Source organism: Halichoerus grypus, chromosome 9 (genome assembly GCF_964656455.1).
Source record: "Halichoerus grypus chromosome 9, mHalGry1.hap1.1, whole genome shotgun sequence".
Taxonomy (NCBI): Eukaryota; Metazoa; Chordata; class Mammalia; order Carnivora; family Phocidae; genus Halichoerus; species Halichoerus grypus.
In genome coordinates, this window is record NC_135720.1 from 80,641,402 (window position 1) to 80,667,516 (window position 26,115).

At 36.6% G+C, this 26,115-nt stretch overlaps 1 protein-coding gene across 5 annotated transcripts in view; it reads left to right on the forward strand.

Moving 5' to 3' along the window:
* The window catches only part of COL12A1 (collagen type XII alpha 1 chain), a 117,460-nt gene that overhangs the window by 18,643 nt on the left and 72,702 nt on the right, over positions 1 to 26,115 (forward strand). For 4 of the 5 annotated variants that reach the window (XM_036076812.2, XM_078055084.1, XM_078055085.1 and 1 more), the window contains exons 9-17: positions 686 to 976; positions 1,177 to 1,779; positions 2,936 to 3,208; positions 6,661 to 6,933; positions 8,559 to 8,831; positions 17,525 to 17,797; positions 22,621 to 22,887; positions 23,351 to 23,543; positions 24,420 to 24,541. The exons of the other annotated variant lie outside the window; for it this stretch is intronic. In XM_036076812.2, the coding sequence (XP_035932705.2) occupies positions 686 to 976; positions 1,177 to 1,779; positions 2,936 to 3,208; positions 6,661 to 6,933; positions 8,559 to 8,831; positions 17,525 to 17,797; positions 22,621 to 22,887; positions 23,351 to 23,543; positions 24,420 to 24,541 (2,568 nt within the window). The remainder of the gene's footprint in view (positions 1 to 685; positions 977 to 1,176; positions 1,780 to 2,935; positions 3,209 to 6,660; positions 6,934 to 8,558; positions 8,832 to 17,524; positions 17,798 to 22,620; positions 22,888 to 23,350; positions 23,544 to 24,419; positions 24,542 to 26,115) is intronic. 5 annotated transcript variants of the gene reach the window in all.

Below are 26,115 nucleotides of genomic sequence, written 5' to 3' on the forward strand. Positions count from 1 at the left end.
TGAGTCCCTCTTGGTGGCATTATGAACATAGTTGAACATTTTTTCTTGGCTTAAAATAAGTGAGAATAAAATTGTCTAACATTATAAGAACTGTTGTTTAAGAGCTGCTGAACCCTTCATCTTTATGTATTATAAAGTGTCTTTTAAAGATTATATTTTAGTCTTTATAATATCATTAAAAGAGAAAAAGAATTGAGTAAGTCATTGATTTAACAAATTTATCAAGTGCCTACTTTGGTACCTAAGAATAAAGACAATGAGTAAAATATCAAAACCAGAGTGGAAATCTTGGTCCCAGAGAATTAGGCATCAGACATCTTATCATTAATTTCTTCCAATGACTTCCTTTTCCCCTAATTTTCTCAGCTCCCTGACTAAAAATCAGGCACTGAGTCTCTTTTGGTTTTGGATAGGTATAGGTGGAAGTGGAGAGTTGGGATTAGGCAACTCTTCTTGACTAATTCATGATTAATTTGGGTAAGGAGAATTGAATGTCCAAACCTAAGGGTTGTATCTCACTTTTTTTTTTTAATAGTTTATTTATTTATTTAAGTAATCTAAACACCCAACGTGGGGCTTGAACTCATGACCCTGAGATCAAGAGTCATAGGCTCCTCCAATTGAGCCAGCCAGGCACCCCTACATCTCACTGTTTTTAATCACTGTTCTGCTTGTTACTTTGTAGTTATTGAACCTCCTTCAAATTTGGTTGCCATGGAAGTCTCATCAAAATACATTAAGCTAAGTTGGAGTCCATCTCCTAGCCCAGTGACTGGCTATAAAGTCCTTCTTACACCAATGACCGCTGGAAGCCGACAGCACGCTCTCAGTGTGGGGCCTCAGACCACCATGCTCAGTGTTCGTGACCTTTCAGCAGACACAGAATACCAGATCAGTGTTTCGGCCATGAAGGGACTGACATCCAGCGAACCCATTTCAATAATGGAGAAGACTCAGCCAATGAAAGTTCAAGTGGGTAAGTGAATAGGTCTATCATTGGGTTTGGTATATGTGATGGTCTGTTTGACAGTATGTCTTACTGGTTCAGGTTTAGTTTCAAAATATTTGCAATGGTTTTCTTTTAAATAAGTGTGCTTATTAAGAAAACCAGATATCTATATTTCATGATTAATTTATATTTGTTGAACTGTAATGGGCTTTTTTTTCTTTTTACAGAATGCTCACGTGGTGTGGATATAAAAGCCGATATCGTGTTTTTGGTTGATGGTTCCTATAGCATCGGGATTGCAAACTTTGTTAAAGTTAGAGCTTTTCTGGAAGTTCTTGTAAAAAGTTTTGAGATTTCACCAAACAGGGTACAGATAAGTCTTGTCCAGTACAGCCGGGATCCTCATACTGAGTTCACTTTGAAAAAATTCACCAAAGTTGAAGATATAATTGAAGCAATAAACACCTTCCCCTACAGAGGAGGATCTACAAACACTGGGAAAGCAATGACTTACGTCAGAGAGAAAATATTTGTGCCTAGCAAGGGTTCAAGAGGCAACGTACCAAAGGTCATGATTCTTATCACTGATGGGAAATCTTCAGATGCTTTCAGAGATCCTGCTATAAAACTAAGGAATTCGGATGTGGAAATCTTTGCAGTTGGTGTGAAGGATGCTGTTCGCTCAGAATTAGAAGCTATTGCCTCTCCTCCTGCTGAGACCCATGTGTTCACAGTGGAAGATTTTGATGCTTTTCAGAGAATATCTTTTGAACTCACACAGTCTATCTGCCTTAGAATTGAGCAAGAATTGGCAGCTATAAAGAAAAAAGGTTAGTAGGCTTTGTAGAGCCAAAATTATCTCTTCATGAACAAAGCATTTTTTGGTTCTAAAATTGTGGATAATACGCTTCTCTGATTCTTTCTACATACAGGAAAAAGCAACTTTCCTGTCTTATAGAAATCTATTGAGCTTAGTTTATTTAGCTGAGATATGACTTTCTCCTGGGTATGGATCATGTATTTATTGGTGAAAAAGCTATTTACCATGAGTCATGAGATGTTTTTGATCTTAGATCCTTAAGCTGAGCTGGGCACCAGCTTTATCACACCTATTTGTCATATTCAATTCAACAACCTGTAGTTGAGTGTCTACTATGTGCTAGATGGTGAGCCAAGTCCTTTGGATTAAAGGTGACGAGAACATAGTCCTAGACCTTTGAATTCTTCTTATGCATTCCCTTCCCTGGACCAATTTTGGGCACCGTTCCTCACAGCTGGAATTCTTTATCCTCTTTTCTTCATTTGTTCAAATTCTATTTGTCAGCATTCAGTAAAAAGTCCCAACTCTTTCATCAAGTCTTCCTTAGCTGTTCTAGTGCTGTAACACTTACTACCACTTCCAGTCATCCGGGTTCATAGGTACTGCTCTGTTTTGTTAATAATGTGACACTCTCCTGTCTTTCCAATTTGATCGTACGTTCCTTGAGACCAGCAGTGGGCCTTAAACATTGGCTCTTCCTATGATTTAGTTTAATGAATATTCTTTGGTTAGGAAGAATTCCTTAATCATTACTTTGAAATATCTGTTTACCACCAAAAGTTAATATCTGATTGCCAAGGATTAATGGGAAAATATTGCTGGGATCATTTTAGGTCTGTTACTGTTTAAATATTCCAGTTGTGGGCAGGACCATTCCATTACTGCTTTGTGTTTAGAAACCCCATTCAGTTAAATTTTAATTAACCATTTAAACAGTGTAACTTAGTATTGTGAATGGTCAAGACAAATGATCAAGACCTCCTGGTAGGGCTGTAAATGAGAGGCCTTCTCTCAGAGGTCAGGTGTGGAATATTTACTCAGTACATTTGTCTCAATGACTATTCCCCCAGTGAACATAAGCCATTTCAGAAACATAGTCATCAGGTCCATTTTTGCTTTATAGATTTAAACATTTTAACTGTGTCCTTTTTTTTTTTTTTAAATAGCTTATGTGCCTCCAAAGGATCTTAGTTTTTCTGAGACGACTTCTTACAGTTTCAAAACGAACTGGTCTCCTGCTGGAGAAAATGTTTTTTCATACCACATCACCTACAAGGAAGCTTCTGGGGATGCTGAGGTCACAGTGGTGGAGCCAGCGTCGAGCACCAGCGTCATTCTCAACAACCTGAAGCCAGAGACGCTGTACTTAGTCAACGTGACTGCAGAGTATGAGGATGGCTTCAGTGTTCCCTTAACTGGAGAGGAGACCACTGTGGAAGGTGAGATGAGGTTTCTGACCCTATTTTCCAAAAACTAGCAATTTATTGTGGAACCAAGTTACAGTTTGAAATAACCATCTCCTCTATAGAGATGGTGAATGCCTCTGTAAGATTCAGCATCTATAAAGTACAGCTCTTCATACATCTGTTTAAAAAGTGAAAAAACTTTTATATAAAAAAACCCCTAGATTTATTTTGATGCATTTGAAGTTAAGAGGTATAGAGAACTGTTAATAACTATGGAATTGACTCTTGAAATACTGCTTAAGGCCAGATTTTTCTGTCCCGTATTTCAGCATGTTACGTGCAAATACTTCTGAATTTTGTTTACTTTATCTATGGATGTGATGGCAAATATATTACCCAATGTTTTTTCTTTTTAAAAATTGTGGTAAAATACATATAACATAAAATTACCATTTTAACCATTTTAAGTATACATTTCAGTGGCATTTAGTTCATTCATATTATTATGCTACCATTACCACCATCCGTCTCCAGAACTTTTTTCATCTTGCAAAACTGAATCTCTGTACTAATTAAAAAATAACTCTTCATTTCCACCCCCCCCCCCGCCCCACTGACCCTGGCAATCACTATTCTATTTTCTGTTTCTATGAATTTGACTACTCTAGGTACTTCATAGGAGTGGAATTATACAGTATTCAACCTTTTTTTCTGACTTATTTCACTTAGCATAATGTCCTCAAGGTTCATCCATGTTATAGCATGCATCAGAATTTCCTTTCTTCTTATGGCTGAAAGATATTCCATTATATGTTTATATCACATTTTGATTATCCACTCACCCACAGACAGATACTTAGGTTGCTGCCACTTTTCAGCTATTGTAAATAATGCAGCTGAGAACATGAGTGTACAAATTTTACCAAATGTTTTAAGGATTATTTGTTTAGATATATCCTCTTTACTGGATAGGATTGAGTACTTTCTGATACATTTCACTACATTGGACATTTAAAGGATACCAAGGAACCTGGTTACGAGAAGACTAAGACTAGGCAATTACTCTTTAAGATAAAGATCGCAAATAGTAAAAGACATGTCAATTGTTCTCTATTTTTACTGGGGATAGGTGAAGAAGCTGAAACAGATGCATGAGGAAATTAAGATAGTTACAAAGAAGTATTTGCTAACAGGGAAAACATATATTGGCATATCTTGCTGATAAAAGCTAGAGAATCTTTTTTCTCTGAAAGATTTTTAAAATAAGATTCATCTTTCCTTTTTATGCATAGTTTAGGTATATTTCTACCTGAAGGCCAGCAAATAAAATAATGGCCTAAGTTGACTACTTTTCTTATGATTTTTGTATTGAATAACCTAGAAGTCCATACTTAGATATTTCTGATTTCCTTTTTTTTTTTTTTTTAAGATTTATTTATTTGAGAGAGAGAGAAAATGTGCACATGAGTGGAGGGTGGGGCAGAGGTAGAGAATCTTCAAGCAGACTCCCCGCTGAGCGCAGAGCCCAATGTGGGGCTTGATCTCAAGACCCATGAGATCATGACCAGAGCTGAAATCAAGAGTTGGACCCTTAACTGACTGAGCCATCCAGGCGCCCCAATATTTCTGATTTTCTGATGATTTCTCTGTAATGCCCATATTGTTGCTTGAAGAGCCTGGCCCTTTTCCTTCAGCACTTTAGGATGGGGATGGAAATATGTCTCAAGAAGAAATTTAAGTCCAGAGGGTCTTTGAGTAGAGCCAACTGCATTCATATATGCTCTAGTTTTCGCTCATTGGGCTTCAACAAAAGCATTTGGTAATACATTTCCAATTCCATTGTCTGAGTGAAATCTGGGATTTAAACTTTCTTTAGTCAATAAGGAAGTTTCTGATTTCAGTACCTTTGTTAGGCCAATTATTGAGCTCCAGCTTATGTGTCAGGTACTATGATAATTGCTTTCCATGGATTATCTCATTTAACCACATCAATAATCCTATAAACAGTCTTTTTTTTTTTTTTACTATTGCGTAATCTAAGGCTCAAAATTACACATTCAGCTTCAAAACTAGTAAAGTAGTTCCTCTTAATCCTCAGCTTCACTTTCTGTGGTTTCAGTTGCCCATGGTCAACCACAGTCTAGAAGCAGATGATTTTCCTTCTGACTATTGTTAGAAGGTCAATAGTCGCCTAATACTGTGTCATGATGCCTGTGTCATTCACCTCACTTTATCCCATCACGTAGGCATTTTATCATCTCACATCATCTCAAGAGGGCTGAGTACAGTAAGATATTTTGAGAGAGAGACCATATTCACATAATTTTTGTTACAGTATATTGTTATATTTATTCTGTTTTATTATTAGGTATTGTTGTTAATCTCTTACTGTGCCTAATTTATAAATTAAGCTTCATCATAGGTATGTATAAGAAAAACATAGTATATATAAGGTTCAGTACTATTGATGGTTTCAGGCAGCCTCTGGAGATCTTGGAATGTAACCCGTGCAGATGAGTGGGGGGTGGGGAACTATTCAAATTCATCGGTTTATCTGCCTCATTTGTTCTGGCTAATTTAGTCTTTTTCCTTGCCATGTAAAATGAGTCATGGGTGTAAGTCTGCCAGCTGCCATTGCTTTTCTTAAGGGATACACTTTCTTTCTCCCTGAAGTGATCTACTGCTGTGTTGGCTATTTAGATAAACTAATTATATGTGAGATAAATGCAGATGTATTGCACTGTGCTTTCACTCCAGCAGATTGAGAAGAATGTGTGGTCCAAATGGACAATTTACCCCTTAAATGAATAAGTAATTTAAACATGTTTGCCAACTATAAAGCCAAATGATGTTCTCCTTTAAGCTCAATGAAAATCCCATTTAAGATTGTGAGTCTATGTACATTACCCCCATTGCAATTTGACCTCAAGATTTAGATCCAACTAGCATTCATTAAGTACAGTGTGTTTGGTCCAACACATGTATAATCTAATTATCCAAGTCAAATGACTATATAGATAAAAAAGTTAGCTGTGGAACTGACTGGACAAGACACTTCATTCAGTTGGATAAATATGGTAGAACTGGGTGTTTGGTATTATTTTCCTACTTTTCTGAGAAAATCTAGTTAGAGGGAAAGCCTTGGCTACCTATGTTTCAAGAAATAAAGTGTTTTTATTCTTGAATTTTATGATAACATGAATTTACCATTTAACAGAGTATTTATGATTTTAAAAGTTTACTATTAGATACCTCTTTATTTGATTAAAAAATTAACAGTACTTTGTTTCTTTCTGTGTATTGCAGAGTATTAGTTGTTTCAGCATCTAGTTAATGTCTGGCTAAATGAATGCTGTAACCAGAATGTTTGACAATAAACTGCTTTTGGATTTGTTTAGAAAAATGCTATAATTTGGTGATCAAAAGCTTAGTTTTGCATTTTTTATGTAAAATAAACTTTTTTTTTTTTTTAAAACCAATTTCAGTAAAAGGAGCACCTCGAAACCTAAAGGTGACAGATGAAACTACAGACAGCTTTAAAATCACCTGGACTCAAGCTCCAGGGAGAGTTTTAAGGTACCGAATTATATATAAACCAGTTGCTGGTGGAGAAAGCAAAGAAGTTACGACCCCTGCCAATCAGAGGAGGATAACACTCGAGAACCTGACTCCAGATACAAAATATGAAGTATCTGTAATTCCTGAATATTTCTCAGGACCTGGCTCTCCATTGGCTGGAAATGCAGCCACTGAAGAAGGTAGAGGAAATATGCTGACTTTATGGTAACAACCCAAATCTTAGACCTCAAGGGATGCTGTAGGCAGCTATCCAGACACTACAGCACATGGACATTATCTCAATTATCTGAGTATCTTAGACTGTAGTCCTTTTAGACTTGGGTTACTCAAATTTTTCACTTACTTGTGACAGCGATTTTTTGTGTCGATAGAACTCAAATGCTATCATATGGCCTAAATATTCTTTTAAAAATAATATTATTAAATATTCTAATATAAATTGAAGGATGACTAGGGATTAAAAATCAAACTGCTATGCACCATTGAAACAAATTAGCTATTACTTCGTCAGGAAGATTTTAAAATATTAACCTGTTTTTATTTAAATGGGATGGTTAGACTCCCAGGATAGATTCTGATATTTGTTGCAAATTATTAATGTTTAATATTTATTTCATTGAGAAAAATTAAGGCATTTCTAATTTTCATTTTATTCCCTATCTTTAAAGTTAAAAATAATGACAACAACAACAACATATTAGCAATAATGAACAGTTATTAAGGACTTATTTGTATCAGGTTCTGTGCAAAGAGCTTTTCATATATTATCTCATTTGATCCATGCACAGAGTCAATGGAATTGTTAATATTATTATCCCTTTTTATAAGGAAATCAAGGCTAAAGATACTAAATAGTAATTGAGTCATGCTGCTGATAAGCAGTGAATCTGAGGCAGACACTCATAAGGAATATCCATTCTCAGTCTCAGCTCAGTCTGCATCCCTACTTCCCTCCCTGGGGAACCTAGCTAAATAGCCTTTTCTGCCGAGACCCTTTCTCTTTCCATCTGCTTTCTTCCTCCTCTCTGCCCTTTGGGAAATCATTACCTTCCTTTTTCTCTTTCTAGTTGGGGATCTAGGGCCCTTTGTGCTGGGGACCATAAAAAAGACCCTGACTCTTCATCTTTCTGTTTTCTAGAGTAAAAGGGGCTAGCTGTTATGTGCCTGGTGGAGAGTGTCACAGGGTTGGGTGACTTGGGACCCTTCGGGGATGACATGACCACTCTACCAGAAAAGTCATGAAATGCCAAACATCATAGTTATAAAGGGATAGGCAGCCTTTGAGTTTTACCTAAGGCAAGGTCTCACTTGGGCTGTTTCCTCTCTTAAGTTTTTTTCTGGGGATAGCCTTTGATCATTTATCATTTTTATCACATCAGTGTATTTTCTGGCCATTACATTTAGAAGTTCATAGCCAATAAATCCTTTTTTTGAGGCTTTCTTGGGGGCGTTGATACCTACATTGTGATACTAATCAATGTATTTACAATTTGTAATGCTTTGTTCCACTTTCAGAGAAAAGACTGTAGTTTTTAATGTCAAAGATTCTAACCTGTGTAAACACAGAAGAGGAATTGGATGCCTTTTGCTTTGTTGCTACTAACACATAAGGCCCAGTTTAGAAGTGCTGAAGCTCTGTTTGCTTGTCAACAGTTAACAATTGCTGTGATAGCTCTCAGGATATAAATTTGATGTAGCACGCACACACACGCACACACACACACACACACTTAAAGCAACGAAGTGTTCTTCAAGTCATTTTATTAAATAATGAATTTTAATGTTGTTGTTTTTTTTAATGAAGTTAGAGGGAACCCAAGAGACTTAAGAGTTTCTGACCCTACAACATCAACTATGAAATTATCTTGGACTGGGGCACCAGGGAAAGTGAAACAGTATCTCATCACATACGTCCCAGCGGCAGGGGGTGAAACTCAAGAGGTCACTGTGAGAGGACATACGACCAGTACTGTGCTGAGAGGATTAAACGAAGGGACACAATACTCCTTGTCTGTGACGGCTTTGTATGCATCCGGGGCTGGAGATGCCCTTCATGGTGAAGGAACGACACTGGAAGGTAATCACTGTCATGTTTTATAGAAATCCCTGAGTTTATTTGGGATTGCATTTAGGAAGCTGCAATTGTTTGCAGAGAATCAAATCTAGAAATGTGCTCTCCTTTCTCTTAAAAGGAATTTGTATTGAAAAGTAAGTAACTACAAAACTGCCTCTTATTCAGAGATGTAGAATGTAAGCAACTGTAAAAAATTAAATTTAATCAGGAAAAGGCGTACTGGGGAGCTGAGCGCATAAGAAGGCCATAGAAATATGTTCTTAAAGCCATGGGCTGGGTAAGTGGAGAATAGGTAGGTGTGTGACATTTCAGAGTGAGAAGTGACCTTGGGAAACATCTGTGGATGAAAAGGATTTGGGTTGCCCATAGTAACAAAGCTGCTGCTTCCATCACTAGGAGCAGACAGGAACCCTTTCTGACTCCGAGTCTCTTATCATTCACCATGCATAAAAGCATTTAGCTTGAGAAATATGAGGATCCAGGTTTCTGCTTTGTTTGTTTTCTAAACGACCTCTAAAGTTCAGTTCTGTGTTAGAAGGTTGAAGTTAATGCAGTATTTAGCAAGAACCACCAACAAGACTGGAGCTGTGTGCTTGGTTCTCCAGACTTAATTGTCAGAGGGCTTCATATTTCTTCGAATCTTTTGAAATATAATGGCAGCTTCCATTTAACTCATTGCAACTACAAAGTAAGTTGTGTAAGAGAGAGAAAATGCAAATTTAGCCTAGCCACAGTAAGAACGTCGTGATGTTAAAAAGAAGTATCAGTGGATGGTTATGATAATGAGTCAGTACCATAGTCTGGGGCCTAAATGAGAAATCAGGCATTGATTTCTTCTTGTTATCATCATCTTTTATATGACCTATTTAATGTAAGTATAGGAAGAAAATGAATCTGATGTATCTTTTGTGATGCGAAATCACAGTGACTTTAGGTAAAATATCTGTCAAATTTGGAGGATCCAGGAGTTTGGAGGTTTGTAGATGTTGTAGTTAACAGGGACAAGGCCCACAGTAGGCAGTTTTCATTAAAACTACAAGATTTAGTCAAGAATTAAAAACAAACACCCGGGACGCCTGGGTGGCTCAGTCAGTTAAGCGTCTGCCTTCAGCTCAGGTCATGATCCCAGGGTCCTGGGATTGAGTCCCGCATCGGGCACCTTGCTCAGCAGGGAGCCTGCTTTTCCCTCTGCCGCTCCCCCTGCTTGCACGCTCTCTCTCTGACAAATAAATAAATAAAATCTTTAAAAAAAACCCACAAATAGCCAAAAAATATTCTAATCAATTCTATCTCTAATATTAATCAAGAGTTTAATTCTAATAGTCCATGAAATTTATTTTTAAAAGAGGATTTAAATGAAAGATTAAATACCAGCATGTAAAATACTGATTACTACAAGAGTCCTGGTTTGACTACTTAGCCATGCGACCTTGAAATGGTTCCTTAACTCCTCTGAGCCTTGGTATACCCATCTATAAAGAGGGGATGATCATTGCTTCCCCTGCATCCCAGATTTACTGTGCAGATCAAATGGGGAGACTGTAAGTGAAACTTTTTGGGAACTGTAAAATACTATATGTATATAAAATTCATCAGGAGGAAATGACATTCACTTTAGAATTGGTATCTAAAAATATGGCTTTTGTAAGTATTTCAGAGATATTGATTAGCTGCACTAAAGTTTTGAAAGTAAGAAGAGGTAGAAATAGAAATTGCCTTAATTACAGACACCTAATCTGAACAATAAAACATGTGATCCTTGTATCTGGAGCAACATCCAGAATTTCTGACAAGTTTGTTCTTCTGTTTTGACCTTTTGAGGTTCTCCTTTTCTTGTGCTTCCCAAAGGCTTTCAACATAGATTGTTTATAGGATTTTTTTTAAGGATAAACTTTTGAGCTTTTGTTTTTTCCAGAATAATTGTAGATTATTCATGTTTGTGAAAATTTCTCCCTTATAGGGAATATCTTGGAAATACTTTAATAGTTTTCCTTCTTCTTGTACCTTTTAACCTTCTGATATTCTTCTGCATTTTCTTACCTTAAAAAAATATATTCATACTTAGAATTTTCTTGGGGTTAAAAATTAGGCATTTTTACTGAGAATGATATATTAATCTTTAGAAAACAAAATACACATTTTAATTTAACAGCAAACACATTCTATTAGGCTTTGATTTTTCTGGGCCAGGTGAACAGCTGAACTGTTTATAATTTTATAGCTTTGTACAAGTAGTATAGAAAATCTACCAAGTTGTATGCATGTGTGAGTATGTGCCCGTGTGCGCGCGCGTGCACACACACACACACACACACGTATTTGATCAGAAATTACGTCTAAGGGAAATACATGTGTAGTAAAATAAATCTTAAAAATTACTGTTTTCCATTTCCTGAGAAGGAGGGAAGCAAGATGATTAACTATAGTTGATTGATAACTAAGTTGTAATAATACATTTTTTTCTATTTATACCAAAGCTCTTTACTACAGTGAAGGATTACATAAAATGCTGACAGCCTGATTTTATGAACATATTTATCCCATTGCATTATGTGTGGTAAACTTGACAAATATGTGAAAGCATAGTTGTGACTAAATTAAAATAGTAGAAGATTTTTGCCCCTGGTTATTCCATTTCATTTTATTGTATTAACTCAGCCAAATCCACATACCATATACAAGAATAGGATATGATGGTAAATGCAGGGAATGGAAAGCCCGAAACAGAGCCAGGCAACTGCTTTTGAGGGCCGCTGTTTTTCTAATCTGTTTTTCTCTTGGGAGAGAAGGTGGTAAGAGCAGACCTTGAAGGAATGTTTCTTCCATCCAGAGGCATGGCTCAGCCGGCAGGAGCATTCTGTAGGTTGAAAATTTTATAGATCGCCTCAAGTGCATTCTATTCAAATCAAAAAATGTAAAAAAAATATTTAGTGTGGTCTACAACCGTCCCTAACTTGAATCTGTTTCCTAGTTTGTTGAAATGTAGCCAATGATCAGAAAATGCCCCTGTCCCTGGAAGAGAGATTTATAGCATTGGCATCGGGGAAGTTCATGGTTTGCTCTAGTACTGTATGAAATAGAATCACACAGGCAGTGTTTATTACTATTTCAGATCCAAACTTTAGAGGAATCTGAGCACAAACTATTAGGTTTGATTTATGTTGTTTTTTCCCCGCTGGTTGTTGTTGTTAAAATAGATTTAACGTAATTACTAAAAAGACTGTTGTACATATAAGTGTACTTTAGGTCGTGGTAGAACTTTTAGTTGTCACCGTTAGTGTGTAGAGAGAGGAAAACCTGCTCTTATAAACCTTGAAATGAATAATGCCCATTTTAATTCCGAGATTTACCACAAATGAATGAAAACTTCAGTTTGGGAATAATACGGTTCTTTTTGTTTTTGACTGTTGGTTTTTGGCTATGGAAAAGATGACTTTTCATAATTTCCTTTGTTTCAGTTGCTATAGCAACCTGCCAATGTCCTAGACACAGACAGCTTCCTGTACATCAAACCAAGCTCACTCAGCTGACATTTTGTTACAATGAGGTTTTTAGCACATCATAGGAATTCCTCTGCATGATGTTGAGTAACATGGGGCCTCTCCAAGACGGACTAAATAAGGTCTCTGTTTCCCTAGATTTACTGCTATCTCATAATTTGAAAAATCATACATTCTGGGTATAACAACGCTGAGGTTTCCGGGGAACTTTAGCACAATTCCCAAAGAACAATTCGTATTTCATTTCCTGCGCATTAATGGCTCATCAGAGAAATATCTAGATCACATTGGAGACATAACAATTACGGAAGAAATCTCACATAGGCTTTGAGGTTGAAGGGTGATTTAATTGTTAAGAGGTTTTCAAGAACTATGTATTGCTTAATGTAGTTGTTAGCTTATCAATAGGGAACTTTGTACTTTGGGATGATGGCTCTAATTCACTGGGGTTGTAAATCAAGTGTGTTTCCACATAAACGTGGAAGCAGGTTTTCTGTATTCTGCTGTGGAAAGTTGGATGACTTTTGAGCTGAGCTCTAACGGAAAAGACAAATTGATTTAGAAGAGGATTTACATTACATTTTCAATTTAACTTCTATTTTTGAGAGTGATATGTGAAACTCAATAAAAGCCGACTGGAACAATTTATACAGTTTCATTTCATTATGATTAATTTTTCAGTTATCATCATTGGCTAATTTGTGTTATAATAATTATATTTGAATTGGATGATGATTTGCTTTTCAGAAAGCAAATGGAAAAGGGCTAAGGAAACATAGGAAAGTTACATAAATGAGGCATTAGTTCTTTGGCCTTGTATGTGGAAAAAAGTAGAAATCAACCCCTTGTGGATGTTCAGATCATGAGAAATACACCTGTCTAAATTACTTCCCACAGTAGTAGCTCAGAGACACATGTGAGCAGGCATGAGAAAAATGCCTTTTGAATATATCTAAATATGGTTTAAACAGAGCAGAAATGCTGAGTATCAAAATTTCAAAAAACTGATAAATTTTGTGTGTTTAAACGTATGACAGAAAAGAATGTTAGTCCTTATAACTATACTGGTACTATACTGGGGAGACTAGGATAGCTGGGAAAACTATTGAGAAGGATAAAGTTGAAGGCATACCATCATTATAGAAGAGGACTTATTTGAAACGACTGCCAGAAATTCTATTACCAGAAATAAAAGTAATATACAAAGCATAAGCATTTACCCCAGAACAGCAGAAAACAGGTACTGTGAGATTAAATATTATTGAAAATAATGCCACTTATGTGAAATCCTGAACAAACTGAAACATCATAAAACAAACATTTATGAGTCTTGGGGGCAGAGTAGAAAGAGGAACTTGAGCAAGTTGGGAACCTTTGCTAGAGCAGAAGTGGATTCAGGTTCTGGAAAGCATAGTGACAAAGGGGCAAAAAGACTACTGGATTTGGTTCCTCCTATTCACTGGACCTGTCTATGGCTTCCCCTGTTGAGATACAGTAATGCCTCCTGAAGAAAGGCTATAGGCTTGTCTTCTGACATCTTTCCTTTCTTATTCCTCTCTCTTTCCTTTCCCTTCCCAGGTTCTCTAAAAAGAGACTCCCAAATCCAATCTAACCAAACCAAACCAAATAATCTCTTCTGTGTTATGGATGTCCAAGTTCCTTATATTGAGGACAAAACCTACAATTCAGTATTTTATTTTATTTATTATTTATTTTATTTTATTTTTTTAAAGGTTTTATTTATTTGACAGAGAGAAAGACAGCCAGAGAGGGAACACAAGCAGGGGGAATGGGAGAGGGAGAAGCAGGCTTCCCGCGGAGCAGGGAGCCTGATGCAGGGCTCGATCCCAGGACCCTGGGATCATGACCTGAGCCGAAGGCAGACGCTTAACGACTGAGCCACCCAGGCGCCCCTATTTCGTTTATTTTTTTAAAAGATTTTATTTATTTATTTATTGGAGAGAACACGAGCAGGGACAGTGGCAGGCAGAGGGAGAAGCAGGCTCCCTGCTGAGCAGACAGCCCCATGTGGGGCTCGATCCCAGGACCCTGGGATCATGACCTGAGCTGACGGCAGACGTTTAACAGACTGAGCCACCCAGGCGTCCAAGAATAATAAAGATTTAAAAGATTTTTCAGTGCTTAGGCATATCTCCGGATACTCCAATTTAATTGATCTGGGCAAGGCCCACTCTTTGACACCCCGGGTGATTCTGCGTGTCCTATCAAGTCTGGTCCAGTTCTTTGGCCCCAGAGCCCCAGGAGGCGACAGAGCCCGCTGGTAGCCTGCTCAGCTGGGTACACACCGGGTCTTAAGGCCAAGCTTGGCTTCTTCACAGCCTGCCAATTGTATCACAGGGTACAATTCAATTGCTTCATTTTTTTGTAATCCAATATTTATCCAAGCCAAGATTCCATTAAAAAAAATATTTTTTAAAGGGTTATAGGTCTGATAAAATTTGCTTATCATGAATACATCATATTCTTCCAAATTCTTGGGTGTAATGCAGCAGCTAGGATACCCAACCCTCTAGCTTTTTTGAGAAAAAAAATTTATCAATGTGTGTGACAATGGTATAAACTTAACATTTAGGAATATTCTTATCAAACTGACTGACTGACATATAAGAAGCTTATTGAAGCAGTTTATCTTTTCAATCCTAGCTTCTGGATGGAGGTGCCTTTCTTCTTTCTTTTGATTCCATATTTCTTTGTTACTAACATGGAATGTTGCAATGACACCTTTGGGTGTCAGAGGCAGATTCTATAATTTTTTGAGGATTGTTTTCTGTAATTGAGAATTTACTCAGTGCTCATTGGAATTAGCATTGTCATGCCATTAATTAGAACTTAAGAATGTTTTTTAGTTAGTATTTCATTTGTATTTTTAAAAAAGTGCTTTTACAGACTCTTTTTGGGACACTGATAAACCTTGCAAAGGTCTTTATTGCAATTTCACTAGTATTTTGTTCCAGGTTTACAGGTTCTGAGAGTGTTAAAACAGTTGATTAAAATCCATGGGAATGCATGTCTAGCGAACTAGGCTCCTTTTGTTTGTAGCCCAGAAATATCTCTGTGAATGTATTTTTGCTTCAACCACAATTCTTTTCCTATTATTTTCTCACAGTGGAATCATTAGCCTGTGTTTGTGAGATTGATGTCTGTTGTCATGGAAATAAATAATGTCACAAATTCAGTGCTATACAAAGTAGGGAGGATGCGCTGAGAAACACAACCCTGGAGCAGACGAGAAGCTGAAATGATTGTAAACTACTCCAGTGTTAATTTGGAGGATAATTCCCACAGTCTAGCCAACTTATTCATCTTATGAATGTCATCAGTGCCGTTTTTAGCTCATTTAAGTTCAGTCACTTTCAAGTACAACAATTTTACAATGGCTGCAATACCTAACTGCAATTTAGGCAACTTAGAAGGGGCACATGTGAAAAAAAAGGTGTACATCAAGCAAAGGAAACATGTGCTCTACCTTTAAAACTTAGAGACCAGTTGCTGGGATATCAATGATTAAAACAAAATAAGACATAAAAAACAACAACCAAACTAGATCAAAGGAACAATTTGTTTATATTCCCGTAAGTAGAGAAAATATAAAGATATGTGGCCATTTCAGTAGCCCACACAGTGAAAGAAGGCCTTCAAGTGACAATTAGCCTCAAGTACTGAGGGAGCAAAGTCAGTACGTTCTTGAAAATAAGTATTCTTGGTTTCAGTGAAATATGTAACTAATTTCCCTCCAGAGATGAGATGTCCTGTCAGCAGTTACAGTTATTTATAATGGAGTTAGAATTTTCCATTTGTGCTTGGGGTCTGGTAGGATGCCCAGCTCCTGTTTTATTTATTTTTCCCCTCTAAACTCTACAATATGATAGGTTTCTGTCTACCCAGATTTCTTTTTTTTTTCTTAGTGTTATCTTTATTCTTTGTGTTGAAATTTAGTTGTTTAATTATGAGTATTTTTAAGGTATTCATTTTTACTCTTTGATTCAAGTAAAGTAATGGTTCAAAAATCTTGTAACAGCATTATATATCATTTGCTTGAATTTACAACAATTACTGGTGAAATGTATGCTGTAGAGGCAGATAGTTTTATGTTTATGTCATGCTGTGGCATAAACCCTAGTAAAGGTAGCCAATATAAAGTGACCTGTATATTTATCTTACATTTAAATTATGGAAAGTGAGGGTTTTATTGGAAGACATCTGTGCCTCCTATTAAGTTGAGGTTTCCATATTTTTCCATTTGGGTTGTATTTTTTTTTTTTTTGAATTGAAAGAGCCAAAATTTAGTAGCAGACATTTTCAATCAGCTAGAACAAGTGGTGTGTTTTATTTTGATGACTAATCGCTTTGAAGTCTTCCAGAAGAATGATGGTTTTTAGTTTCGTTAGAGTTAAGCTATATTGCAAGTTTGCACTTCTCCTTTTAAATTGCATGAGCAAATAGAGTTTTCACCAAAAAATGATGCTGGAATTAATTTTTGCAAGTGATATGCAATTGTTGAAGTTATTATAGGTCATACATTGAAACTGAACTTATTTAAATTACATCAGAGAGAAAAAGATGATGGTAAAGAAATAAAGATCTTTGTGAACAATGGCTATGTCATAAAGTAGACTGACATAGGGTAAAATTTTGGGATTTAGATGACTTTTTTTTCCCTTGGTGAACAATTTTTTTTTAAAGATTTTATTTATTTATTTGACAGAGAGAGAGATAGCGAGAGCAGGAACACAAGAATGGGGGAGTGGGAGAAGGAGAAGTAGGCTTCCCGCCGAGCAGGGAACCTAATGCGGGGCTAGATCCCAGGACCCTGGGATCATGATCTGAGCCGAAGGCAGACACTTAACGACTGAGCCACCCAGGCGCCCCTGGAGAACAATTTTTTTAGGCACGTACTCCTTCATGTTTGGATGGCGTCCTTGTCCTGAAGGGCCTTCCAATCTGACTGAACATGAGGGGAGCAGGGTGATAGGTAGGAATCAGAAAGGAACCTAAAGTTTTGTTCCATCAATCTGCTCCACTAATGGAACAGGACAGACAGCTCAGAAAGAAGAAATGGTCAACTTTAGACAGACTGAGTTTGAGTCCAGCAAGTTAGGATGTCCACCAGGATGAAGGACTATTTACATATCTAGTAGACATTGAAAAATGATTCCCCTTTAATTTCTATTCTAGAACGTGGTTCACCTACGGATTTTGTTACTAAAGATATCACTGACACATCAATTGGGGCGTATTGGACATCCGCTCCAGGAATGGTTCGAGGTTACAGGGTCTCATGGAAATCGCTTTATGATGATATTGAGACTGGAGAGAAAAGTCTTCCCAGAGATGCAATTCATACTGTGATAGAAAATCTGCAGCCAGAGACCAAATACAAGGTTTCAGTCTTTGCAGTTTACAGCAGTGGAGAAGGAGAACCTTTAAATGGAGAAGTCACGACTGAATGTAGGTAACATCATGAGTGTGTTGGGTGTGTATTGGTGCTAATTAATAGCTATCAGCTCAAGTGACAGTTTAATCACTTGCCTTTATTTTTCGTTATATGATAAATGGGGATGAAAAATTAGGATCTTTAAAGACTGGTTTAAATTCAGGTTGGTTTATTTCACTTAGCATAAAAATTATATTTTGAAATATTGAATACCATTCAACTACCTATATTTGTCTCTGTCTTTTTTTCCTGATAGGATGGTCAACTAGATAAGAAAGTCAACTAGTGAAAAGATCAGGAGCCTTGGAGACAGAATGCAGGCCCATTTATAGCTGTATGACCTTGGGCAAATTACTTAACCTTCTTTGAGTCTCTGTTTCCTTATCTGTAGGTTGCAGTCTCAGAGTTGTCTTGATTAAATGAAATAGCAATGTGCAAAGCACCAAGCATAGTGCCTAGCCACTTAGAGTTGATTGAGAGTGGCTATGGAGACTATGATTATTATATGCCCAAGACCAATCCTAGAGACTTGACTTTATCCCTCTTGTATTTGGTAAGGTTAAATCAAAAGTCCACTCAGTTTTCTGGTGGCTCAGATTTACCTTAATGTCATTAATATTCTTTCTGGCGAATGATTTCGACTGACTTATCATCATTTAGTATCAGCTGGTTGGTGAAAGATGTGCCAACCTCCCTTAATTCTCTTCCCTAAGAAGCCGTTTGTTAAGCATAGGCATTTCTAAGAATTTATAGGAGAAAATTTTATTCCTTTTGTTCTGGGAAGGTTTTAGGAAAAGGGGAAAGAATGGCACATTCTGGCATTTCCTTTTATTAGAAAGAAATGGAGGGATTGAGGGATTTTTCTGGTAAAGGAGGGGAGGGGGGGTGCCATGAGCAATTTCAGATAAGCCCCATATCCTGATTTTAAGTTGTCCTTGAGTTAAAGTCGTTTGGTCTGAGTTGTCTGAAGAACTCATCTCTCTTTTTTAATCACGGGCAAATTCAGTAGGATGTGTCTAAGTTTAAATTTGTGTCAAAATTAACCAGATTAAAAAAAAATCAGACTCCTTATTGGAAATTTAAATATGTGAAAAGGCTTATTTCTCAGATATTCACATGATTGGTTTCCATGGTAGTAAATGAAATGTTGTGTCTGAATATATTGGCTCATGTAGTTTAAGAATCTGGCAGAAATTCATTCCTATTTCTGGCAGAAATTTATTTGTTGTAAAGAGAAATCATGATATAAACTAGGTCAGATATGACAAATATAGCTAAATTTATCTGTAGGAGTAAAGATACAATTCATGTGGTTGAGCAATTACGAAAGTATATGTATTTAGAGGGAAGCTTTTCCAAAAATTATCCTCCATTGTGTCTTCTTCCAAAAAGACTGAGTCTTCAGATATTTATTTGGGATTGAAAATTTCCACAAGGGATATGTTTTAGCTAAATGCAAATATATTAACAGAAATCCTAAATAAACTTTCTTCTCCAAGAAGCTGAGCCTCTAAGAAATTGTCAGTATTTCTTGGCTAATTGATTGATTTAAAGGTAAGTGAACAGAAAGATCTCTTTTGAACTAGACTAGGGAGGAATGAAACGTGTGTTGTTGTTTTTTTTTTTTTTTTTGAGTTTTATTTCTATGCAAACTGCTCAAACATCTAAGCAGGCAAGAAAGAAGGCAGGAAACTTTCTTTGTGCTACTACCATTTTGTTATATTTTATTTTGCTCTCTTTGTGGGAAGTAAAGCAATTTAGAAAGTGCTTGAGAAATCTGAGTCAGATGTGCTATTTTGGTGGTGGATGAATCCTAAAGTATGGATAACTGGGCAGTCACTAGGTCATTCTCTTGGAGTTTCTTATAGACTTCCAAGAGGACATTTTGGAAATATTTTCAGGATTGCTTTTACCTAAAACTCAGCAATATGGTATGCAGACTGTTGATACAATGAAACCATGCATTGTGGCTAGAAAGCCAGCAGATGCGAACCTTTCTATTGGCTCTCCAGTCCATGGCAGCTGGTTTAGCAGAGGTGCAGTGGATGTTGGAAAGCATCTCGTGAGAGTTTCTAAAACGTGAAAAGAACTTACAATGTGAATGTTGCAGCATTTTATAGCGTGTGGCGTACCTGTCAGTGAAGTGAAAAATCCTGCTTTTTACTCATGGGATGCCAACGGGGCTTTTTTCTTCTCCCTAATATCCAAAGTTTTCCATTAAAACCAGGGTAAGATATGTTGTACCTTATGCTCACATAGCTGCTTTTAAGATTTTCTTTTTATCACTGATTTGAAGCAATTTGCTTCTGATGTGCTCCATGTTTTTTTTTTTTTTTTTATGCTTCTTGTTCTTCTTGGATCTGTGAGTTTATAGTTTTGTAAAATTAGAAAATATTTAGACCATTATTTTTTCCAAATACTTTATTTATTACACCCCACTCTCTTTAGGTACTCCAATTATACATGTATTAGTTTGAAGTTATCACACAACTTACTATAGTGCTGTTCAGTTTTTCAATCTTTTTTTCTTGTGTTTCATTTCAGATAGTTTCCATTATCCTGTTAACAGGTTCACTAATGTTTCTTTCTGCAATTTCGAATCTGCTGTCAATACTATCCTATGTATCTTTCATCTCAGACATTGTATTTTCCATCTCTAAAAGTTCGGTTTGAGTCTCTTTTATATGTTCTATGTCTTTACTTAACATGCCTACTATTTCTTCTACCATTATCAATGTCTGGAATACAGTTGTCACAGCTGTTTTACTGTCCCTTTTGAATAATTATGTTCTATGTGTCATTTCTGGTTCTGTTTCTATGTATTTGATTTTTCTTCTTCTTATGGGGTGTCTTAGTTCCAACTGCCATAACAAAATATCATGAACTGATGGCTTAAGCAACAGAAATTTATTTTCCCACATTTCTGGGGGCTGGACGTCCAAGATCAAAGTTCTGGCAGAATTTGATTTCTGGTGAGAACTCTGCTCTTGACTTGCAGATGGCCATCTTCTTGCTATGTCCTCACATGGCCTTTCCTCTTCTCTGCATGTGGGCGGGGGGGGGGGGGCGAGAGCATGCTCTGATGTCTCCTCTTCATTTTATAAGGATTTCAATCCCATCAGATTAGTACTGTACTCTTATGACCTTATGTAATCCTGATTACCTCCCTAAGGTCCCATCGCCAAATACTATCACATTACAGGTTAAGGCTTTAACAAATGAATTTTGAGGAGACACAATCATTCAGCCTACAACATAAATCATATTTTTTTCCTTCTTTGCATGCCTGGTAATTTTTATTAGATGCCAGACTTTGCGAATTTTACTTTGCTGGGTGCCAGATATTTTTACATTTTTATAAATATCCTTAATTTTTTCTCTGGGATTCAGTCAAGTTACTTGGATGTAGTTTAATTTTTCTCAAGCTTTCATTTAAGTTGTGTTAGAACTAGACCAGAGGATCCTTTAGTTTAGGGATAACTTTATCCCATTAGTGGGACATTACTGGGGACCTGCATGAACTCTAGGAATTAATTGTTCCTTCTGCTCCTTTTGGGTGGTTCTTTCCCTAGTTTTGGGTAGTTTCCTCATGCATATGCACTGATTAGTACTGGGCTGAAGACTCCAGGAGGACCTCTTGCAGATTTTTGGAGCTTTCCCCTCTGTTACACCATCTCCTCTTCAATACTCTGCTCTGCAATTCTAGATGCCTTGGGCATCACAGAACTATCTCCTCAATTAAGCGAGATCACCAGGCTCCATCTGGTTTCTCTCTTCCTGAACTGAGGCTGGAAATTCTCTCTAAGCAATAAGCCAGGATAACTATAAATCTCACTCTTATTTCTTTCTATCTCTCAGGGATCATTCTCCTACATTGCCTGATGTCCAATGTTTGAAAAATGTTGTTCAATGTATATATTTAGTTTATTCAGATTTTTTAGATGTTTCATGTAGTCCTTGCCTATTTGAACATGAAAATTTCTCATAAGATTAAGAAAGATTCTTTGCAATGTTTCCTTCAGGTTAGTGTCTTTGTTTAGAAAATACTTATGACCTTTCAATATTAAGATTATTGAATTGAGTGAAATGATCTTGCTTATAAACTCTATGTAAAAGAAAACAGATGTGTGTTGGCTATTTGTGGATGTGGGATGATCTGTTTCTGATACAGTTATTGATAATTGTGAGATATTAGTAAAAATTATTTAATAAATAATATTGATTATATATTTATGAAACACTTTTTACATATAACGTTTCCTAAAACACTCAGTGTATACCGATTTATCTTTAGAGCCCTTGAGATATTTTTATGTGTTAGAGTTTCCTATTCTTTTGTATTCAAAGTTTTACATGTCCACGGCAGTCAGAAAGAATAGTGTTAACAATAATAGAGAACTCTAGTTAGTCATTTATAGACTGTACCCTTTTCTGAAAAGACTCAAATAATAGTTCTGACCCTAAATTCATGATTTTTAGTATTCCCCACAGCATCATTGCCACAAGAATTATTTACAGCTGGAAATATAATAAAAATTCTAAAAGCTCATCTCCGGAAATGGATGTTTTCTTTACTAAAGTCCCTAGAATGCAAAAGGAAATCCGTGCAATAAGAACTTCCATTTTTTAGTTATTAGCTAGATAAAGAGAAAACATCTTACCATGATCTCACCGAGATTAGGCTCACACGCCATCATGAATTTATGAGAGATCATAATGCTAAGCAAGAGCACAGCGTACATATTTAAGAAACCACAGTTTCTTTTCACATAAATGGGAAAGTAGACGTGTGTATTTTCTTTCAGAGTATACATGTAATCTTCCTTTTATCTCACAGTATCCCAAGATTCAAAAACCTTGAAAGTGGATGAAGAAACAGAAAACACAATGAGAGCTACCTGGAAACCAGCACCTGGGAAAGTCATCAACTACCGGGTTGTGTATCGCCCCCGTGGGGGTGGGAGACAAATGGTTGCCAAAGTGCCACCCACAGTCACCTCAACAGTGTTAAAACGACTTCAACCCCAGACTACATACGACATCACAGTTCTCCCAATGTATAAGACAGGAGAAGGAAAGCTTAGGCAAGGATCAGGAACAACAGGTATAAAATAATAATTTTTTGTGGGGGGGAAGAGTATGATATTTTAAAGGAAGGCTTTCATACATCTATTTGTAAATATCTAAAATTAATTCTGTAATAAATTAAATTATAATAATTAGATAGGATGCCTAATTAGCATTCTATTTTTACCACTCTAGTTCCTGGTAAAATGATTCTATATATTAATGTTCGAATGCTAATCTAATCTTCTCAGTTGTGAGAATTAGTTATATGTCCACTTGGTAGCACTTGGTTACCAGGATTTTTATTGGCTACTATATCCTGTGCCGCCTGACTTAACCCTTTTGATAAATATACAATTTGAAGTGTGATGTATGTGATGATTCCCATGTATATCACTTAGATATTTCTAATTCAATTTCTTACTGCGGGGGGAGGGGGGGAGTAAAAAACCCAAAGCTTAGTCTTATGGATAATATTTTAAAATTTTTTATCTTTACAGCTTCTCGATTTAAGTCGCCCAGAAACCTCAAAACATCTGACCCAACCATGTCGAGCTTCCGAGTGACTTGGGAGCCTGCCCCCGGGGAAGTAAAGGGTTATAAGGTCACATTCCACCCCACAGGGGATGACAGAAGACTGGGGGAGTTAGTGGTTGGACCATATGACAATACAGTTGTTCTGGAGGAACTTAGGTAAGAATGAACTATATTCAGTTTTTGTTAAAAGATTGAATAATTTATGGAAATTAGTAGGCCTTCCACAGATAACCACTTATGTGTTTGCTAGCGGAGGGTTTAGAATCAGCATCAGCGGAAATTATTCTCTTATTCTTGGACTTGCTGAAGTTGACGTTAGGATTCAGAGGCTAGCAGAAGTTTTTGTAATGTTTTAATGATTTTTGTTGTTAAGAGATCAGGAATGGCATTTGTTCAATAACATACTGCTTTTTAAAAATTAACGTCCATATTACACGATTTCACCCAAAGCAGCTTGTCCTTAGCCAAGCCCGTGGAAATGTGGGGTTCTTGTGCCTTCTGGAAAGGCCCAGGTGACTCATGCTGAGATGCTGAGTATGAATCCCCTTCCAGGGTGGGCCGCGGGAGAGAGAAGCAGGACTTTGTGCTTGGTGGCAGCTGGCAGGCTTGGGGCAGGGTGGGCTGATTAAAGGTCTCGCTTCAGGCTGTGCAGTGGAAAACAAGGAAGTCTGAGTTTGAACAGCACCCTACATTCATTACAGTGGGAAGAATGGACTACTGTGCATTGCCTTTTGGAAAGTTTGTTGGTCTCAATCATTGCTGCACCAATATTGAAATCTATATAAACGCTCACTATTTACTTTTATCAGATGAGAGAATGAAATTTCCTGAGCCCACTATGTGCCAGGCACTTTGTGTTACTTTGTAAGATACAACATTTAAATTATTTTCTTGAAGCCCATTGCTTAGAAGCAGTTTGTTATAACCTGCTTTAAGTGAATGTTTGTAAATCAAGATGAATGTCTTTAATAAAGCCAAATATGCTACCACTTGAGCCAGTATACATACAGACTATATATTTTAACATTTCAGGGCAGGTACCACCTATAAAGTAAATGTTTTTGGAATGTTTGATGGAGGAGAAAGTTCGCCACTTGTTGGACAAGAAATGACAACTCTTTCTGACACAACTGTAATGCCCATTTTATCTTCTGGTAAGAAATTGAGTTACATTCTCCTAGGAAATCTTAATATTATGAAACTATTTCAGGTGTGAACTGTTAGGTTAATCACACAGTGAAAAGCAGCTGTAAACATTTTATACTAAAATGTATTTAAGTAATTTACATGCCTAAAAACATATCTTCAAATATCCAGCTAAGCATATCTTTGGCAATATTTTTTTAAGGTCTGTCTCGTCAGCATTGCAATGGTTACATAGTACTGTATTATTTAAAGATGAGTTTTTGCAATGGGTAGGTAATATATATTTTCTCTCTTTTTGATGACTAAAATGCAATTTTATTTTATTAATGTAGTTGCAGAAATGATTTATTTGGGCCGAGCAAGCAGAGTTGGGTTCTATAAGTAGGTGGACAACCATGACTTGGGAAGCAACATGGTAACATAAACCCTTTAGATATTCCTGCTCCTGCCACAATTACAGCTTCGATGTGCATGAAGGCTAGTTTTGAACATTCTTAGAGGTGGAAGTAGTGGATAGAATTTACTTCCAAATATTTTCCAGTGTTTGATAAAAAAGAGCAGATCTGGGCAGGGTAGGGGAAGGCTCACAAAGGCTTAGGTGTCTGGAGTAGTATCTGGGAGTCCTCAATCCTGACGGAGTGTACTATACGTGAAAGACACCTTTGTAGTGCGATGAGCATCATTTAATTTTTCTCAATGAGCTTTTTAAAACAATATAAAGATCAGATGCTAAGATGGCAAGAAGTTGGAAGAGTCATAGCTGGTAATGTAAGCTCTCAGAAAAGAGGGCATTTAAAAAATATGGATGTGGATAAAATAAATGGAAGTGTCAAATCCTGCTGTTTTGTATGAATGTTCTACTGTTTCTGTTATGATGATATTAACTGACTTATATTTTTATTTTGTAGCCTGTGCACTGAGGATATTGGGATTTTTCTCTCTTTCCAAAGCACCCTAGCTTTGTATCAGTGTTTGTGCTTGTTGTCTCTACAGCTCTCAATTTGTATATTTGTTTGCATACTTCTTCTCAATTGTCTTCCTTCTTTCTTGTTTTTTTAAATGTGCAGACTTCACCATCTGTATTTACCTAACTGTTATACATAGTAGATGATAAAGTTAAGCAGCTACCAACTCAGTAATATAATAGCTATCAGGTTTTAAAACAAGGTATCTTTATTTCAAAAAGGTCTAATTTTAAGAGTCATGTATCTAATCCTTCATGATATGTGGAATGATTACCCAGAAACTTAATTATTTTAGAAGAGATGTTTTTAGCTCACTAAAACCTTTCTTAGCTCACACATTTTATCAGTTCATTTCATACTTGTCTGCTAATGACCATTACATCTTATAGAAAACTGCAGCATTTAGTCTTTAGATCACATTAAAATTTTATTAAAATTATTAATGCCTTATAGAAAGATGGCTGTACATTCTCATTTTTATTTCAGCTCTTGGGTTTGTGAGCCCATTCACATTTACAGTGATGGCTTAATTTAAGTCTCCAGGGTCTACAACTGTGGCCAGGAAATAGAGTCAAAGATGAAGGAAAGATTTGTTATAGAAATAATCATTGGAGGGA